A 21727-nucleotide genomic window follows, 5' to 3' on the forward strand; every position below is an offset into this window, starting at 1 on the left:
GAGGCACAAAACAGCTACCTCACCTAAAGTCAGAAAGCTAACAAATGGCCAAGAATTGATCTCAGGGCTGACTTCACTATACTACACAGCCAAACCTTTCATGTAGAATAAAACTCACAAACAAATTAAGGAAGAACACAACAAGCCAAAAGCAACCCCGCTCATTTCTTTAGCAGTCAGCTGTACATATAAACCTTGGTTTTGTAGCTAGAGAATGGGCCACCTCCCCTTCTTCTGCTCTAGTCCCTTTTCTCACTCTCTATTTTGTAATTATTTTCCAAGGCCTCACTACACTGTCACTTCCTCCTAAGACCCCAAAGGAGTATATTTCAGGAGCAGTCAGAGAAGGAAATTGAGGGCAGAGAAGGGTAACTCAAAATCAACCCAGTAGGAGAAGTTGTAGCAAACACATACTTACCAGACAGCATGCAGGCTTTGAAAGAATGGAAAAAGAACTGAAGAGATAACTGAAATTGAGCAGAGGTGATAGGGAGAAAAACAGAAGGGACATACCACAGAGCATGTAAAGCTGAGAAGAAAACACATTTTGATTTGTGTATACCGTATAGAAATCCTGGAAAATGTACTGAAAATATTTCAACTATTCATCCTCTGTTGATAAAGTTAACATTTACTCTGGGAGCAATACTGAAAAGTTGAGAGTCAGTAGTAAAGTTCAAAAGTAGGCCAATGAACTCAACAAAATGCTTAATTTACACCTGCATCTATAATCGCCACCCTGGTTTTGAGATACAACTTTCTAAAAATGTATTTGTTTCCTTTTAACTTTTGTTCTTGGGGTTCTTGGTCACCATCAATATACCAGGCAGGGAGCTAAGCACCTTTACATAAAACATCTCTTACCATCTTAATGATAAGTCTAGGAGAAAGGCTATATTTTTCCCACTACACAGAAGAAACAACTGGGACTCAGGCAGTAATGTGACTGTGTATGCCATGGATTCCAAATTTAAACTCAGGATTTCTTCCTTTAAAGTCTAATGGCCTTCCCCTTATGCTGTGTTGCATAAACTTCTAAACATCATGGTGAGTACAATGCTAGCCATATGACAAATGCAAAAATATTCTGTGGATTCTGCTAGGGTTTACTAAATGTTGGGGATTGGTTGATAGGTTTCGCTTTAAAAGGCAAGCTAATGTACATTTGCCAGTGGGGTGGAGAGAGGGCAGAAATCTAGACAGTGGAAAGAACAGGGACATATCACAGTTTATTCACGTCCAATTCCATACATGCAGACTGAATTTCTAGTTAGTTCTGTTACTGGTAAAGACATAAGATCACTTTTCTAACAATTTGCCCGGATACAAAGACCAGAATGTTGCTTGACAACTCTTTGGCAGTAACCACATTTGGGCTGTGGTTCCTTCGGCTGAATTTAAATTCAGCTGTATTTCATTCAAGGGAGACTCTTTCCCACTTTCATCTGAAATGAATTAATGCACAATAAATACAGGCATCGAATTTACTAATTGCAGTGAATAAGGATACCAAGGGTTACAGACTGTCAGGAAAAGCACATTACAGAAGCTAAGCACTCAATTTCAAAAAGCCTTTTAACATAAATATTTCAAAAGTATCAGCTTTGTTACCATTTCACACCAATGATTTTCATTTCCCAAACCTATTCTGACATTTAAAGGAACATTAAGAAAAAAAACATATTGCATTATATATGGCTACCACCATATAATGCCACTTAAAAGTTGGTTTAGAATAAAGATAAAGGCAGAGGAAGGTTGGCCATGGTGAATCAAATGAAACCTTTTTCACATATTTCTTTTTGAGTTATGTTAGTGTTATATGATGCAAAGAAACACACACACACACACATACACACACACACATACCACCTCAAGATCCCATTCAAACCTATCTACTTGGTTCAAACATCTCAGGATTTAATGATCATGACCAAATGGTATTGGAAACTCTCACTAAAGTAAATGGGCTGTGTAATTAGCAAAACTGGACATTTTCTTTGACTCTCTGATAGAGGGGTTGATTTTTATTCCTCAGCGATCGGGTAGAACACTGTGTTAAGGGCCTTAGGTCATAGAGGAATGTTGGCAGAGAGTTCCATGCCACTAGAACAATAGGAAGGCAATCCACTAAAACATCCGTATTAAGGAGTTGGCAGAAGAGACAGTTGAAAAATGGGAGCATAAAAAATAAAAGTCACCCATAAATTGGGGAAAGTTTCACAAATGAGTAAGGTGAATGATTTTTATCCAGCTTGGATATTAAGCTCGAAAGAACACAACAATGACCCAGTTAAGAAAATCAGATTCTATTTAGAAAGTTACTTAAAAAAAATATGTATTATCATAAGAGCTATTTATATTCAAAAGTATTTTGTAAAATCTGGAAGATACGTAATTGGTCTGGTCATTTGTTATACCCTCTGTCCAGGGGTTTTTCTACTCTGTGATTTATCAAAAGTCCCAAACACTCTCTGATAGGAGTTTCAACCAAATCAGTTTGGAAAGCACAAAACTATTTCTGGGGAAATATCAGCGGCACCCATTAAAGGCTCTGTACAGTTTCATATAGGCTGATCACAGGAGTCTTTAGTACTGAGAATTCCCAAGGGCTGCCCAGGGCATTCCTTTGTTGTGTTCTCAGTGTGAGATCCCTAACGTGACTTGACTATCTTATAGGTATGGGATTTGGAAGACTTTGAAATCCCAGCTTGGCCCTGAAACAGGGCTTGTGCAACTTCCTCAACCTTCAGAGACCTATTACCTCATTTGGAAAATTGAATTATCTACTTTATGGGATTGTTGTGTTTATGAGATTAAATAACTTCTGAAAGTGATATACATATGAGAGCTTCTCAGAAAGACTTCCTGGATTGGTGAAGATGAAATTGAAAAATCAGGGAATTCTTTTCTTCTATGCAGAGATGATTCTCAAACTTTGGTGAACATAAAAATATCATCTAAAGAGCTTGTCAAAGAATGTTCATCCTAGAAATTCTGATTCAGTAATCTGGAGTGGGCAGACCTTGGTAACAAATACCGTAGGTGATTCTGAGGTAGTTGGTTCATGAAACCACACACAGAGAAATAGTTTTAAAACATAATACTCTAGCCAGATTTTAAGGTAGATTATTTTATTTGGAATCATCTGACATACTGTGATTCTTTCTTTCAATGTGTTTTCTCTCCTTCAAATCTTCAGGCTTCCAAACCCTCTACTTCTCATCTAGAATGAGTTCCCTAAGCCCCACTCCTAAACAGAAGTATATCAAGTTTTCACATCCAAGCAGCATTGAGTTCTAGTAAGCACGCAATGGCAAGACATCCAAGTTAGAAGAGCACTACACATTTCCTCCTGCCTATTTATTTTAAAATTGGATAAAAATAAATAAAAGGTGTTCACCATTTTACATATTAAAATATAAGGCTCTGAGTTTGGGAATATTTTCATGGGAATCAGGTCCTATTCCCTAGATGATGGCTTAATATAATTCACAACTGCTATTTATTCCTTCACAAAGTTGATTCATGAATATTTATCCTGGACAAGATCTTAGTGGTTACCTAGTCTTACCTATTTGTTTTAGAGCTGAAGAAATCGCAACCTATACCATCTGGCTTATCCTCCAACTCAGAATCTTCAAAAACGAAGTTTCCCATCCAAGGGAATCCTAATCGAGAAGCAAGTCTACACTCAGAAAAATTTCCCCACTGAACCAAGCTTTGTTATCCACGTCAGAAAGGAATCTGGTGTCTAAAATTACAGTCATAAATCCTTCATGTAAATAGAACGCAGGACATTTGGGTTAATTTCTTTCATAATGCCTTAACGCATGGGATAAAAAAAGTAGGATCATAGATTTATTCCACAAAGGAATACACTCCTCCAACAGAATAAAATTACCTTTTTACTTCAATAATTGAAAGTCTAGCATTAAAGAGCATTAACAAGTTATTTTCTCTGAATAGAGATTCTCTGCCACTTTCCATCGTAAAATATGAATGCTTTTTGGGTAATTGCTGCTTTGGGTTATTTCCCCATTTTCTTTCCATGTGTACAGAAAATTTAGAGCTGATGATATTTTTAATATGAATCCTTATCTGCTGTTTTCACAGATTATTTTTGCACTTTTCAGAGTGTGTTCTGCTAACCCAGGCCCACACAGCTTGCAAAGATCCCCAGAACTCTTTCCTCTAATTCTTTTCACTCTTTATAAAGCTTTGAAAGATATTGATTCTGCAAATGTGAAAAATTAACTTATCAAAAAATAGCACACATAAAATGGGGACTGGTGAAAGAAACCCTAAGTATATTGTTTTAACTGGAAATTGTACCATTAACTGCTACAACTTACTGTATTCCTGTTATGGCTCTTTGTGATATATTTATCACTGTGTGGGAACAGTTTAATCTATTCCATACAGAGAACAGTAGGAGCTCTCAGTGGCCTCAAAATTTGATGGCCCTTGCCACAAACAACTGATCTAAATTTCTTGCAGGTGGCAGGTCTAACTTTTTTTCCAAAAGGAAATAACCCTTCTCTAAAAGTCAAATTTGTTTTCAAAGCTGCTGTGGTGTCTTTAACCACTTCTTTTTCTAGTTTTTCAGTTGACACTTTGTCATGACTTACGGTGGGTTGCATCAATCATTCTGGGTTCTTACAGAAAATGTTTTGTGGTGGTGACTATCCCATGCACGAAACTAAGTGCCCTTTGTGGGTGACTGCGTAGGTACCTCTGATTTCTTGCCAAATCATCCAGAATGCCACAAATCCATTAAATCTCTCCACAGGGAGGAAAAAAATTCCCACATCCTAGAGAGAGAATTTATGAGTTCATTTCAATCACCACAAATGAAAGCCACCCTTAATATTCATTAGAGATTTTATGGTGGCAATATGCATTATCTATTCCTATGCCCCTCTGAAAGGCCAATTTCCCTTGAAACCTTGCATGGCTCCAAGCCACTCTTTGTAGAAACAATGGCCTATGTCCAAGTGGAGTCAGAGGGGGCAAATGGATGAAATTTCCTTGTCCATTGGCAATGATTCCGTTAAGCCATTGTGGTGGCTATGAGCTTCTAAGTTTTAAAAATGAAAGGACAGATTTGGAATGTACAGTCATGTCATTGTATCACTTCTCCGTCATCATCTGTGACCATATGTCCTAAAGTGAAAGGGGCTTTTTGGTTTGCATGACCAAAGATGACTTTCAAAACTGACACTTCTTTCCTTTGGAGAAATGTGTATACTGGGGACATAAGTCTATGAGCCTGAGAACTGTTCGTCTCTTCTTTTCCTACCACTACTGTTCAAGTCACCATCATCTTGCACCTATTTTTCTCTTCCAATCTGTTTTCATCACTGTATGGAAAGCACTCTTCTCAAAATAAAAACTTAAGCTTAAAACACTTCTTGCATAGCTTCCCCTTGTTTTTAGGAGATGAACAACAAAATTTAGCATAAGCTATGAGGCCATAAGTGGTCTGATCCTCCCTTGTGCCGCATCTCCTTGCTTTCCTTGTACCGCATCTAGACTTACCTTGTGCCACATCTTCTTGCTTTCTCTCCCTGCCATGCTGACTCTCATTCTCCCTCGTTTTGGCTAGTTAACTCCTGCTTTTTACATCAGATTTGAGCTCAATCATCATCACCCCTGAAAGTGTATCCTGACTCCTCAGCTAGATCAAATCTACCTATATAGGCTTCCATAGAGCCGTGTGGCTCTCATAGCTCTCATCAAAGTTACCATTTCATTTTTATTTGTGTGGTTATTTCTATTTTTGTCTCTGATTGGACTATGAGGCTGGCAGGGTTTGTTCTGCTCAACATTGTATCTTCCTAATCTGGAACAGTGCAAATACTTCAAAACAAATTGTTGAGTGAATAAATAAATGAGTTCCTGACTTTAATCCATTTTGCACCCTGGCTAAAAATCCCTTTCAGTGGGTGAGATGTGGGCTTCAGTTTGGGTTGGGCTTGAGGTGAACTGCAAAAAGGCCATATTTCTAATCTAATTATTCATCAGTGTGGTTGTATTTAATAGCTGGGAACCATGAGATGCATAACGATCTTACACTGAATATTCATAAGGGCTTTAAGGGTGAATTCAACCAGTTGCTTTACAATTTCATAGGAAGGAGAGGAGACATGAATTTCTTTCCTTCATTTTTCATTCTCTTATGAAAAAGGTGCGTTATGCCTGACAGTTATCTTCTGACTCTAAAATAAAATATCATGACATGCATATGTGATATTGCTATGACAAAATATATGAAAGGAGTTTTAAGAAGCTAAAATTGTTTTACATTTGTAAGACACTGCTGATACGGTGATAATTTGGGAAGTCAGAAAAGGGCAATGGGGAGCCCAGTACGTGTACCCTGAACCCCACCTTCTTTTTGTCTGCATGTCTCAGAGATTCACAAGCATGGGGTCACCAGGGCACCTCCGAAAAGCTATAAGCGGGGTCTCACCCTACCCGAACTAGGCAGTTCTGGCTTTCTTATCTATAGGGAGAAAATTGGACAAACTATACTTATAAATCTTAAAAATTAGTGAAAACTAGTAAATGTACATTTACTACAACATTATCTCATATGGTACAAAATTGCTGAGAATTATTGATGGTGAGAATCTGACATCAGGTGTGGCATCTTTGTGGTCCCACAGCCCAGAGCAATACCTGATGTATTGTAGACATAATGCTGTTTTTCACTGCATGAAAGGTAAATAATTATAAACACATAATTAAAAATTGTAATTAAATAGTAATAATTGTCACTAGAAATAGTAGCTCTTCTTCATTACGTTCCAACTGTGTGTCAGGTATAGTTAAACATTTTACATCCAATTTTTACAAGAACTCCACAAAGAAGTCTTCATTATGCCTATATAGATAAGAAACTGAAACTCAAATAATTCAAGTAACTTAGCAATCACACAGCCAGTAAGCAGTGAGGCTACAGTTCAAGTCCAGGCTTCTTTGGCTCCAACACTCTCAGTTTCCACCATGTACAGCCCCTCTTTGCCACCATGTTTATTTTTCTTTCTGCTGAACAATTTAAAGACAACTTTGTCATAGGAAAGGTCTGGACTGAGAGTTAGGAGGTTTATGTTCAGTACCATCTCTGCCATCATCTGCCGTGGGACCTCAGGTAATTCACTTAATCTTCATGCACCTCAATTTCTCCATCTGTAAGATGTCAGTGATGTTTTGCCTAGTTCACAGCGCCAGTATAAAATGAAATGTGGGAAAAGTTATATTGCATCTCAAAGGCAGGGACTCTATGTATTAAGTGATTAAGCCCCTATCTTGAATTGGCACTTTCAAATGCATCATTTCATTTTATACTGAAAGTTGGGAACTAACGTCTTCAGTTTTCACAGATGAGAAAGTATAGATATATTACTAGCCTAATCTCGAAAGTTACAAAGTCATGCTCTTTGCAGGAAAACGTTGGACTCTTACTGATTTGGGTTTAAAATCTAGTCCTGCAACCTACTGCTACATTACATAAATTATTTAATCTCTTTTACCATTAAAATGGGAATAATAATACCACCTAACTGAATCATAACACAATGATAGCATATATAAAAACACCTGAAATATAGTCAACTGCTAAGTCAATGGAGACTATGATTGTCTTTGTATCGACATGTCTGCATGATCAGGACAAGATCTCAAAGGTGCCACCTAGTGTGTGTGTATGTGTGTGTGTGTGTGTGTGTGTGTGTGTGTGTGTGTGTGAGAGAGAGAGAGAGAGAGAGAGAGAGAGAGGGAGCGAGAGAGAGAGATGGGTGATGGTGGCAGAAGAGGATGTCTCACTCCAGCCCAGCACTCTTCACACTGCACGGCCCCTGCTCTTCTGCCACCCTCTACAATTCTACTTAAACTTCACCCGCCCATTTGTCAAAGCAGGATTTTGTCCTCTGAAATGGCATTCAAAAGGATTTTAAAAAACAGTTCTTCTTGAGTGGCAGAAACCTTCTTAGTTCCTGAGAATGGAAATGTAGACAGTTTGGTTCATGAAGAAGTTTTCATGGTCAGGAGAACCTGGCCGTATCCCAGGTGAAGTCTGTATTCACATACATAGTTGTTGGTTCAGAACATGAGGAAGTAACCAGGACAGCGGAAGTTTAGTTGGTCAGGAAAAAGAATAAAAAATAAAAATCCAAACCTAAAATAGCTTATGTAAAAAAAAAAGAAATCAGGTCAACAATGGGCATCTGAAAAGTGAGAAGAGAGCTGCTTTGAAAAAGCTGAAAGAAAGTCTTTATGTACTAATCTCTTTCTGCACATAGGACTTATCTTCCTTGGTGTACCCTCATAGCCCAAATGCTGAAGTTAAAAAGGAGTCTTAAAAATCATTGATAGCTCTCCCTCTTCCTAAAGATGAGGAGGCAGCAGGCCATGGAGATTAAGCATCCTGACCCAGAGAGATCCCAGTAAGTGACCGAGTTGAGCTCACAACTGGCTCTCCTGCCTCCAACCTGTGCTCCTTTGACGTATAACGTAGCTTCTGACACACTATGCTGCACACTCAAAATATGACTTTGTCTTTAGCTTGCTTAGCAATATTTGAATTTTGAGCTTGCTTCTCTGCCACAAAAGAAATTCTACCAATACTTGGGGCATTCTCCAAGGCTCATTATATAAAATGTTCTAACATTTAGGCCTCTCTCTTCCCAAAGGCCAGTGTCCAGTATTAGTGATTTGCTTTATTCTTCTGAACCACGCAGAAGAGTTAGGTTCTCAGTAAGGAGGCACTTGAGGTCTCCCATGTTCAGTGAGCGTAACTGGGTCCCCTTCAGATTGACGTTCGTTGTCCTCCTTTGTCTATTTGAGAATCCAAAGAAGCAAATTTCAACTTTCTTGTAGAAACCAAAATGTAGTTATAATTGATTATCATGGGTTCTCTATCATTATCACAAGAGCTATTCTAAATTACAAATATTTTATGAAGACTTTAGAAAGATTTTATTTTGGGGAGTACCAATTCAACTTTCTCCTTAATTTGATGCACTTGCGTAAATAAGCACAGAGAAAAAACAACAACAAAACAAAGAGAGAAGTGGGACAAAACCCTTAGGGCAATTCATGAAAAAGAGGGATTCTTGGTTTCTATAACAGTTCTAGAACTACATCACAGGTCTGTTATTTTCACTGATATTCATGAGGTTTGTGTAACTGGGAAAAGCCACACATTAACCTAAATAATTTGATTCGTTTGCATTCTACACTGCCCTGCTTCAAAAGTCTAATTTAATAATATCTCTAGTTATCCTGGACTTCTAGAATAAGACTTCACACTTACAGAGCAATTACATTTTCTCATTTTATCTTTATATTTATTCTACAAGATTTTATTAGAAAAATATGTTTAAACATTCCATAAACATTTACAAATTACTCTCCTCAAACTCAACCTAAATAATTTCCATAAATCTGATATCTTGCATTATAAATCTGATATCTTGCATTATAACGTCTCATAATTTAAATGTTTCTTCCGTAACTTCTTTTTTATTTTTTTAATTTTTAAATTTTTAATTTTTTAAAATTAATTTATTTTATTTATTTTTGGCTGCGTTGGGTCTTCGTTGCTGTGCGCGGGCTTTCTCTAGTTGCAGCGAGCGGTCACTACTCTTTGTTGCGGTGCATGAGCTCCTCGTTGCGGTGGCTTCTCTTGTTGTGGAGCACGGGCTCTAGGCGCGCGGGCTCAGTAGTTGTGGTGATCGGGCTTAGTTGCTCTGTGGCATGTGCGATATTCCTGGACCAGGGCTCAAACCCGTGTCCCCTGCATTGGCAGGCGGATTCTTAACCCCTGCGCCACCAGGGAAGCCCAGCTTCTCTTTTTTAGTGTAAATGTGTTTGCACATCTGGCCAGATCTTTTCCAGGATTATTTTATATACAAGTATCGCAATATGTTTCCCATCTTAGTGAATTTTTATACTGAGGATTGTGATTATTTGTTTTTCCTTTTTACCTTTTTTAATAAGACCCCATAAAATCTCATTATAAATATGAAACGGTAGATTCTTCCTCCCACATACATATTCATAGCTTAAGTGGCTTAGGAGGCACTTGACATGAGTTTGCTAATGAGTGAATAAATGGATGAACGAATAAATGAATGAATGAATAAGCTGTTGCAGTATCTCCCATTTTTCAAATTCTTCTCTTGGGTAAATGTTAATTCTCCTTCCATCAAATATTATTGGCTATAATTAAAAATTTGTCATGTAAAATACTCATAATTAATTATTTGTTCTTGTTCATTTAGGACCTTAAATTATTTTTAGAATCTTGATTCTCAAGTTAATTAATTTCAGTGCAGATTGTAATAAGTATAAATATCTTTTGGTATTTTTCTATCACATTTTCCTATTTTTCCTTCTGCATTTCTCAGTCCAGATTATCATTTACTCTGCCTTCCTTTTCACAGGTTGTCCAGATCCATTCATTAAAACCTGTTCTCTTTCCATACCACCATAATTCCAAGGTAAGCAGATAAAAGTTTAAAGCTGTTCTAACAAATAGCTTTTGCTGTTAGAGTTGAACACAAGGGCATTAAACTATGAGAAATCAGGCATTGATGGTTCATAGCCTGTCTTCCTCTGCGTGGATATGGGAGCAGTCTTCTTGGTATGTGTTATTCACTGGGCCAGTAAAAATACGCCCATCAGTGGGACACAGAGACTTTTGTCAGGAATCTAACATCACTAATGTACAAAGAAAATGATAATAGAGCTTATGAAATTAGTTTTGCCTTTTTTCTAAACCACGTGCCTCCTTACTCTCTTTTTACTGGTCCTCTCAATCCTCATTCCTTTTCACACATTTTTTTCTCCGAAGTGTACCGCATGAATTCTTACTCATCCATATGTATTTTTAACCTTCCATACTATTCATCAAACAGGTAGAGAAGAAAGGAAGATCTAAATGAGAAAACAGTATAAACAAAGCTATGAAAATGGGAAACAAGTCATTGTGTTTGGCAAAAGGATGGTATCACTGTGCTTACAGCAGAGTGTGTGTGTGAAAGAGACTGGTGAGAATCCAGTTAGAAGGCAGATTAGGTGAATGAGTTTGCTTTTGACCCTGTAGGTGTTGGGGAGATGCTTAAAAGTTTGTAAGGGGAGCAGTAACACTAGGTTTGAGCTTCAGAATCATTATTCAGGTAGCATTTATCAAGTAGATTAGTCAAGTAAATTAATCTGGTAGATTAATCTGGTAATGACATGTCATGTTGATTGAAGGAAGTAGCCTAGACTAGGGTCAGAGATACTGGGAGAGATTGCCAAGGTTGAGAATAGAAAGACAAAGTAGAAGATAGGCACAAATAGCTTATCCTGGTTTTGTCACCTCTCTCCCATAGACCAGCAGTTTTGGGGGGACAGTATTAAAACTCTGAAACCACTTAGCAGTGGGGCTGTAAGACCCAAGAACATTTTTCTATGTCAATAATTAGAGCATCCACTACTCCCCATTTGAATTGAAAGGTTAACTGTAAAATCTTTGTTCCTTTATTTCTTGGTTAATTTTAGCACACATCCTGTTCCTCTCACTGAAACAGTTCTGTAAAGAAATCTTCCATTCTCCACACTTTCTCTTTTGGTGCAATTTTGATGGGTTCACATAATACTCCAATAAGACCTTTCAGCTCTACTCTTATCATCCTCTTCTTATGCATTTTAGTGGATGCTTTAAGTGGAGCTTTGTTTATTTTCTCACCTTGAGATTTGGTATATAAACTTCACTCATTTTTCTTTGACTTTTACGTAATTTGGTTTCTCATTATTATAATTTATCTATCTATACTGCATTTGAATTCTTCTATACATGGGTCTCTGTTTTGTTCTTTTAGGACTTTGACTTTCCTTCTTTCTGAAAGAGCTTTTGTTACTATCATTTTTAAATATATCACACTATTTTTATAAAATAGATTCTGGAACATTTTAGACATTTGAAGGGAAAAAGGGATATTTTTACTTCCATTTCTTAATCTGATAAACTATTTATTCTTCTTATAAATCTGAAAAAAATATCCAAGATTTTGAAAAATATATTAGCTACTCTTTTAATATTACCTTAAAGGAAGACCTCTTCTCCTTTGCAACACACAAACTTTATTCTTTCTTGCCCTTATTCCCGACTAAGTCTATGGCTCACTTTCCTCTTTTTTGTTATGATGTTTCAAGTTCTCAGCACGCAGGATTTCATAAATATCCTTCAATCACTCTCCTTGTAAGTTGATTGTAAACACTTGGCTACAAATATTATTTTTGGTTACCTCCACTATTACCTTTCTTAAGATGCATCTGAAATTCTCTCTCAACACCACTCATCTTGGATGTTAGAAAAGATCGGCATCCCTAAGTAGTTTTTCCTTTCACATCTCTCTTGTGGAGTTTACACTTTCGTAAATCTCATCTTTTGCCTTTCTCAATTTATATCAAATCTGTAATCACATATCTCTCCCCACTCCTCAGGTCCCATAGACCTTACACACAACTAAACTGCATGTTAATCATCTGTGTGTGTCTCATTCTCCCCTTGTTGACTTCTGTGAAGAGTCCTTCACAAATAATACATTTCCCTGACTGGATTCAATTTGTTTATGGTATCTCAACTGAGTAAAATGTTGCTCCTTTCCAAGCCCAGTACAAGCCTCTTGACTCTTTGATTTAGGTATAAATATTACCTACTATCAACTGAGTCCTGACGCCATTTCATTTAATCTTCCCAACAGCCTTTGCACAGCAGACCTCGATAACCTTGTTTTACAAATGGGTATTTTCAGTATGCAAAGAATCACTTGGAGGAAAAGAGATGAGTAGGGTCTGAAACCAATATAGAATTGGAATTTGCACGTTAAAGAGGGTAAGGAGTTTGCCCAATCTCACTCTGCTAGTGATGTCAGCGTTGGCATTACATCCAGCTCTGTAAGAACCAGCTTTGAGAGTGTGAGCCTGAAGTGGGCTAGCAGGGAGGTGTACCTGGGTGAATAAGGACTGTCTAGAAGACAAGTCACTTTCAGGCCACCTCAAAACTCTGATTTAATGATGAGATCAAAAACACTGGAATCCACTATTGCTGAAATTTCTGACATTGAGAAACTAATTTGTGGATTGGTTTTATTTCCCCCAAAATGTGGGGTTTAGGCCCAGCTCCAATGTATCTGTATATGTAGGTACATTTAGAAAAAAATCTGGTCACACTTTTACCCTTTAAAATTGCAAAAATGTCACTGCTGACTACCTGTCATCGATAGTAAGTAACACTCATTTGAGAAGACTTTTCCCTCAACACTATCTGCCTTCTGTATCTTCCCTAGAATGAAAGTTAAAGTATAACCCAAATAATAGCCTTGTAATTACTACAGAAAAAAAAATACCAGCTATGCTAAAATGAAACTAGATTTTTTACTTGCTATTATTATAGCATATATGTGTAGAATATAAAAATAATAATTTGCACTCATCCAACTTCTTTCACTCTATGTCTCAAATCCCTGAGTGCAAGGGGTCTCATTAAGTTTACCAAACCAATTTAACTCTAACGTGTTCTTGAACCTTCTCTCCAAATCCACTGAGGTTTTCCTGTCACAAATGTTGAACACTATCATCTGAAATTCTGAGCACTCTGCAGATATGTTTGACCTTCTGCAGATAAAAACTCCTTACTTAATCATTTAGCTATGTACTAAAATAGGCAAAACTACCTAAATAAAAAAGAAAAACATTACTATGTATATATACCAAAATCAATACACGCATTCACAAACACTCACACACACATAATAACTGAGTTTATGTACGATTGCATTAATATAGGGACAGTTAGAAGAATGAGAAGAAAAGTTTTATCCAGATCTATGGTAAGAAAGTCCATTGGTTTCTAAAACTCCATTCATTTAGTCAGCAAATGTTACTCAAATATTTATTGAGTGCCTATAATATTCTAGAGACTACGGTGGATACAAAGATGAATTACTTATAGCAAATAAACTAACGTCCAACTCATCCCACTACAGTGTGGAGTGTGGTAAGTTCCATGAAGACAGGAGCAGTGCATGTATTGTTTAGCTCTGCGTCCCCAGTCTAATATTGTACTGGCACAGTGACACCAATATGTATTTGATGCCTATACAATGAAAAAATAATGCCCTTAAGTGATCTAGAAGTTCAAAGGAAGGAATTTCCTGTCTGGCATGACCCAGGAAGGCTTTCTAGAGGACAAAGTATTTGATCTGAGTCTGAAGGGATAGGGTAATGTTTTTTAAGGAAAGAATAATACACCAGGCAGATAAGTAACTTATGTTCAAGTTGAAAAAAATTAAACACTTTTAAATCTTAGAATATTTGTGTTATTTAATTTTAGTTTCTCAATGACCTCATGAGCTTAATATTACTATTTCCATTTTACTATTGAGAAAATTGAAATTAAAAGGTTTCAATAATTTGCCCAAGCTAAACAAATAGCAGAGGTTGGATTCAAGCCCAGATTTGTCTAACTCCAAATCCATACTCTTTCTCTTGTACCATATAGCCTTAGGACCTAGCTTAGTATATGGAAAACACTATAATGTATTAGCTAAAATCAGGATCCCTAGTCTAGTTTCTAGATCTTGGCTCCTTATCTTATTAGATCTGTGACATTGTACCTGTTACTTTTTTGTACCTCATTTTTCTCAATTGTAAAATAGGAAGGAATTAATAGTAGAATAACACTTCCTACATTATAGGGTTGTTGTGAGATTTAAGTGAAATGATACAGGTGAAGTGCTTAGAAGAATAGCATGCACAAAGAAAATGCTCATTTAAATTAGCTATTATTTGTCTGTGAAACTGCAAGACAACAGCTGTAATTTAGGCAATTCAACGCACATCTTCTTGATCTGAATCAACATCCATTGTCTTCCTTTAGCTAAAGAGAAATCCCTGGAAAATATTATGCAGTAGTTTATTCGAACACAAGGAACATGTCCAATAGTAACATGATAGCAGAAGTCACAAGAGCTGCATTGCTTTTTGGAAAGACAGCTCTAGCTCTGGTAACTTTCCAGAGACTCATAAATTTGACTGATTAGCACATTTGTTATCTGTTTCTTTCCTGCTAGTACAAACATCTAGATAAGATGATACATTTCCGTAATTTACAAACTTACCCATGAGTGTGGGAGATCCATATCTGTACAAGAAGACTTGAGATCTGGGTGGTGAGTGCAGTGGAAACAGTTGTCCCAGGGTCCAACCCGGTCAATTTGGAAATCAACATATGTCCACAGTGGGTTTTCTGGAAAAGGCTTCCAGCTGTTCCACATCTGAACTTCACCTCCACTGTGGGATAATATTTTGGCCAAGCTGCATCCAGTTGAAGTACTGGGTCTAACCAGTGACGCAGAAATAGAATCTAGTCTAATCTCCATTTCTTTCTTCCTCCTTGTACTAACATTATTAACTTTCTTTTCTTGGGATTTGGCTAATTTCATACAGGAAGTCAATGTTTCATCTTCATCTTCTGAATGGTAAAGAAAAATAAGAGGTAAGTCTGTCTAATAATTTTGCACATGTAGAAATTATGACTATTATAATTCCCTTTATATAATAGAAATGAATGAACATCACAGGCTAAACCAGGAAGTCATATAATTCCACAAAATAGTTTTACAATAGCATTTCTTTAAAGGGTAAGTCTTTGATATATTAAGTGACTGGTTTTGTAAAAACAGATTTACCTAAAATTTTTTGAAGGCGTATATAATGATTAAAGCCAGTTTGACTGGAATGACTGAAAACCACATGAAACTAGTGTACCGAAAGACACTTTAGAAAAAATACAAATTAAAACAAATTCTCCACATGTTATAAGCATGATATAGTATGTTTCTATTCTTAAATATTTTTAATTTTTGAGGTCATGTGTATACGAGAGCATCATAAAGAAGCACATCAAATCTTTGCCTTACTTAAAAGAATGAAGTCTCAGTAGAGATTTTTGGAAATTCTTTTGGTATCCTAAAATTCTCTATTTTAGTATCAATCTGCAAAGAGATTTATGCACGTGGTATGTCTCACGGTGAAATATTTTGGAAAAGTAAGAACAAGACTGAGAAAACAAAAGAAAAAGGTACATCTTTGGTCCTATAAAGTTGATTAGTGAGACCTGTATTTGCATGTAGTGTAGGGTCTGATGAAATTTCTGTTAACATATAAAACATTTATAGAAAATAGAAACATATATTACCCTTAGTAAATTGTGCCATATGGTCGAATCTATTTAAATTCAAATGCTTAGCTGGTATAAACAAAAGATTATGATTAATAGCGCATTCTTGTAAATAAATGAAAATCAAAGTTGCATGTCACGATCTGCCAATTAGCTGCATTCACATCAAAACTGAATCATACTGTTTTCTATGGCCAAGGAATGGGAACAGTGGACAATGCTGACCCTTATTTTGTTGCTGAGCTTTACCCATATCTTTCTCTTCCTCTTCCTCTGAGTCTGGTTCTGAAGGAAAGGGGAAATGGAATGTCATGGATGAAATTCAGGAACAGTGTAAGGACACTTGTTTCACAAATAACTTGGCAAAAAAACTCAACGTTTAATGATTACTTTAAGGCCTTATCAAAATGTCCTTCATTAATATATGCTACCCCAATTCTTCCTCAAAACGTTTTTATCAGCTCATTGAGTTCTTACTCACGGAGATTTATTGACGTAGGTTTCATCTCATTCAGACTCGGCACCCTGGCTTTCTTGGTCCAAACCAGTTTCTGTAGTCTCTTTAAGGTGCCCACGGATTCCACGGGGTCATCACCTGATTTTATGGCCTAGCACAAACACAGCTCGGGGTAAAGACAAATCATTCTCCACAAAAAATTAAATATAAAATGTGTTGAGATCATAAACATAGGAAAATTAAATAATATGACCTTGACCTGTAGCCTGAGACAATTTAAGCAATAACTTGAAAGCACACCACCTTTTGCAGGTTCAAATTTGTAACGTATATTACAGCTGGCCAGTCATAACAAGACGGAGCATTTTTTCACCATTGTTTTTTTCTTTTTTCTTCAAAATGCAGCAAAATGGATTGAATCCAGAGCCATCTATAAAGGAGGCACCCCTGCTCAAGGTGAAATGGTGGACAGGAAAAAGTCCTTTGCGGCATAACGTAGATGGAGCAAGAAATTGAAAGTTGCTACTTGCATGTGTTAGCATTGACTGATAGTGTTAAAAAAAAAAAAAAAAAAAGCAGAATTCAATTTTCTTTATTTTCCTTTTGGAAATTTCTGGTAAAACAGCATTTTATTTCAAGTATGAAATATTTTCAAACAATATACTTTTCTTTAAATAGCCTCTTGCTTTCTAAAAGATACACACTGAGAAAAGTAAAAACACAGCCACAACATTCTATATTATGTTTTAGTACATAGTCATTAGTATTTAGTCATTGGTTTATTGTGGCAAAAAAAAAAAATATCGATAAAAGAATTAACATTGCTTTAATGACTCAAAGTTTTTTTTGGAAGATACAGAAATATTTCTCACTAGCTTAATGTTGACAAATTTGTATTTATATTGCTTTTACTTATTATTTTAAAGATATTATTCTCTTAAAGATTTCAAAATATTTTGGAAATTAATACCTTATGTGCTAAATGTTATACTAATTGGTAAGATAGCTGTATTCTGTTGTATTAACAAGATAAGAAGTTATGCATAGAGGAATACTTCTTTTTCATCCAGAAAACTCAGAATTCAGAAATACTTCTCTGCCTGCTTCTGCCTCATTCTTTCCATCGAACAGCTGATCAATGACATCAAAATAGATACTGCATTTTTTAAAAGGTGAATGATTTGCTTCCTCATTAATGTTTGAATGAGACATAATTATAACAGTGCTTTCCAATCCTTTGACAGAGACTGTAAGCCCAAAGAAATATTTGGAAGAAAAGGATCTCCGGCATACAAACGTTTCTAATTATTATATTTAGTTCTTATTCTTGGTCTTTAAGAATGACTTTGAACAGCCAACATAAACTTGATGTTCTGTCTGCATAATAATACCTAAATAAGAAATGGGATGTTTTGTCAGAGCAAGACATACCTGCTTGCATTAAATAAATGGAAAAATACTGAAATCATTTTAATCTTACAGAGAGGACTCTGATGAGATTTTCTTAGATATGCAAAATTTTCCTCTTTTTCCAAAGGTCATGCTTAGCTCACCACGATTTCTATTGCTATTTATTTCTGTATTATTTTCCCCAGTATTCCTTTTCAGTACTTTCTGAGTTACTCAGCTTTACAGGTCTATTACAACTCAAGAAGAGTGATTTTCTAATCTTTAGCCCCTTCCAGAAATAATAAGCTGGCATTGCACAACCACTGAGCACAGTATTTTTTGTTGTTGTGCTTCTTTTCTTATGGCAACCTCTTCATCTTACAGACAAATCTTAATTGCTCCATTGAAACACTGGCAGCAAAAATAACCTTCTCTTTCCCCCTTCTTTGTGAAAAAGACTTTCACTTGATTTGGGGAAAGATGTTAGATCCAGGGTAACTGAATTTCTTACTAACCATTTGCCCTTAGGAGGAATGGAAACTTTTGAATAGTGTCTAAATTCAAATGTGTGGTCCCATGGCCCAGAGGTGGTAAAACAAACTGGCCCCGCATTATTTTGTTCCTACTCTATTACAGCCTTTTTAAGACACAGTATTGTTAACTTTTATATCTTTATTCACTTACTCATATTTGAATTATTAGAGATCAGTCTATTGCATTTTATTCATTTTTGAATCCGATATGCCTAGGATTGTGCATGGCTTAATAAATGCTTGCTGAATGTAAATACACTCTTGGCTTCATACTTATGTTTTATCTACCAAATGGATTACTTGTAGTAAATTGTTTATATTAGGCTGGCTACTTTTTAATAGCAAAGTACTTCTGGAAAACTTTCTCTTGCTATTAGATTGTATATACCTGATGCATGAAAATTAGAGTTACTATTATTATAAGAGGTATAGAATCATTAATATTTTCTATTAAAAAGAAATCTTCTAGAATATTTTAAAATAATAGTGTTATTCACTACAATCCTCTAACCTGTTACCTGTATATTTGGACTGAATTTGATTAAAATTTCCGTAATGTGCCTTTTAATTTCTAGATATTTTCTAAGAAGACCGACCTGTAAATTAAACTTACCATTCAACCAATCAACAAACTTTTATTGAGCACCTACTATATGTCAAACACTATCACACTTTCTGGGAATACGGCATTGAGCAAGTAAGATGAGATCCCTGCTTTCATAGTCTGCATTCTAGAGATAAGTGACATACCATTAACATATAAACAAGTACATGAACAATAAAATGTGGCATAAGAAGTGCTGTGCTAAGAATTCACAGGGTGATGGCATGGGAATGGGGGGGTTACTAATTTACATTAGGTTATCAGAAGGGTTTCACTGAGGATACTGAAACTGAGGCTTGAATGACAAGAAGGAACCAGACATATGAAAATTTGGAGATCGTTTTGGATTCAGTGGATGGTCAGGAAGAACATTTCAACTGAAACTTTGATGGAAAAGAGCGAGCTAGGCAAATAGCAGAGGGAAGAGAATTCCTGGAAGAGGATACAGCCTGTGCGAAGGTTCTAAACCTGGAATTCTTACTGTATACCTAAGGAAGAGAAAGAAGGGAAGAGTGGCATGAGATGAGGCCGGAGATTTAACTAGGAGTCTTCAAGGAAGATTTTTTAAAGCAGGCTGAGGAATATATATTTTATTCTAATCAGAGGAGTGACACAATTTGGTTTACATTTTTATTCATCTTCCCTCTTCATTGAATTTTGATCATCTTCCTTTTTAAAGGACTTTTCCCAATAGCCTTTAAACGTGCTCTGATCTCATCCATCTTTAATTCACAATCTTTTATTTACCACTCTTTCTACTCCCTTTGCCAGGCATGCGTCTCAAAAAAGTTAACTCTGTATGCTTCCTTTAATTTAATCTTTTTAATTTCTCATCAATCAGCTTTTGTCTCTACTATTCCATTTAAATTGCTTTTGTGGTCCAATGAACTCCACAAACTCCATTACTACTTGATATTCAGCAATATTGACCATGATGACCTTTAGGAAATACTTTCTTTTCTTGGCTTCTGTGACTCCATGTTCCTGGTTTTTCCTTTCACCTTTTTTGGCTGTTTTTTCTCTAACTCCTATATGCTGACACCTCCTTTTCTCTCAAAATTAAATGCTTTAATTCCTTTAGAACTAGCTCTGGGCCTTTATATAATATTGCCATCATTTTTTTTCTCATCTACACACACACACACACACAGATACACACAGACACACACACACACACACAACTTTTAATACCACTTATATGCTGATGATTCCCAATTTATTTCTCTAAGGCTTTCTTCAGAGCTTCAGACTCACCTCTCCAACTGTCTATTTAAAATGATTTATAAACCTGATCAAGAGTGACCTTTAGCCGCCCCCCCCAAACATGTTTCTCACCTGGTCTTCTTCAACTCACTGAATGCCATCTTCATCCATCCTCCTGCATATCCCATAAATCAGATTATCACCTTTGCCGTTTACCTCTCTTTTGTTTACTTATATTTATCCCATTACCGAGTTTGGTCTATTCTCCAACATGTGTCTTGAAGCTGTTTCTTTTTTACCATTTCCATAGTTATCACCCTAGTTTTTCTTTCATTGAAACTATTGCCAAGTCCCCAATTGGTTTTCTTTTAGTTTTTGTACTCCTTTAGTTGATTTGTAATATAAGGTTAGAGTTCTCTTTGAAAGATGTAAATCTGGTGATATTACTACCTCTTAAATTACTGCAGAAATCCCAAGTTTTACTTTTAATAAAATCCAAAACTTAACTGGGTCTGTAAGGCCCACGTCTCTAGGGTCCCCACTGGCTCACAAGGTGCAGGCCTCTAGTTTCCTAATCTCCGTAACTCTCCTTTCTCAGGGTTTTTGTATATGCTGCTCTGTCTGCCTGGAATGCTTATTCTCATTCTCTTCACCTGGTTAATTCCTTCCTACTCACCCCTGGAGCCTCAGCCTAATGGCATTTTTTTCAGGCAGAGCGTTCCTGACTCCCAAGTCCAAATTAGGTCTGCATTCTTTTATGGTCTTGTCTTTCACTGCAATTTCAGATTTACATTTTTGTGTCATCATTGGTTAAATGTCTTTCTTCTCCAATAGGCTCTAAACTGAAGGAAGGTAGGAACCATACCCTTCTATACAGGTATCATGCAGTATCCTTAGTATCTGTAACATTGTTGACAGTTAGTACTCCATATGAATTAGTTAAAATAATAATATGAAATGAATGAATGAATAAATGGATGAGGACTTGATTTGGTAAAATCTATCTATTTCTTCAAAGTGTAATGAAGCAAAAAACAGGATTAGGAATTGAGAAATGAGAGAAAATTTAAAAATTATTGTATTTTGCTTAATTATTGTTTTCCTTCATCAAAATGGTAATTATATGTGAATATAAATTAAATATTTTCATACATATATTTTAATATGTATATACTATATTTTTTATATATAAATGTGCATATCTTTTAGTTCACTTGGCTCACATTCCTTAAATAATGTAAAAATTTTGTTACAAGTGTTGGATTAAATATACCTCATTTTCTGACACTTTGCTTGACTATTAG

The 21727-nt window shown here is 36.0% G+C and overlaps 1 protein-coding gene across 1 annotated transcript in view; it reads right to left on the minus strand.

The window, feature by feature from the left end:
* The window catches only part of LOC118895014 (SAM domain-containing protein SAMSN-1), a 124826-nt gene that overhangs the window by 64768 nt on the left and 38331 nt on the right, over positions 1-21727 (minus strand). The window contains exons 6-8 of the mRNA XM_036851874.1: positions 16719-16845; positions 16463-16522; positions 15177-15529 (exon numbers count right to left, since the gene is read on the minus strand). Coding sequence (XP_036707769.1) covers positions 15177-15529; positions 16463-16522; positions 16719-16845 — 540 coding nt within the window. The remainder of the gene's footprint in view (positions 1-15176; positions 15530-16462; positions 16523-16718; positions 16846-21727) is intronic.

Source organism: Balaenoptera musculus, chromosome 4 (genome assembly GCF_009873245.2).
Source record: "Balaenoptera musculus isolate JJ_BM4_2016_0621 chromosome 4, mBalMus1.pri.v3, whole genome shotgun sequence".
Classification (NCBI taxonomy): Eukaryota; Metazoa; Chordata; class Mammalia; order Artiodactyla; family Balaenopteridae; genus Balaenoptera; species Balaenoptera musculus.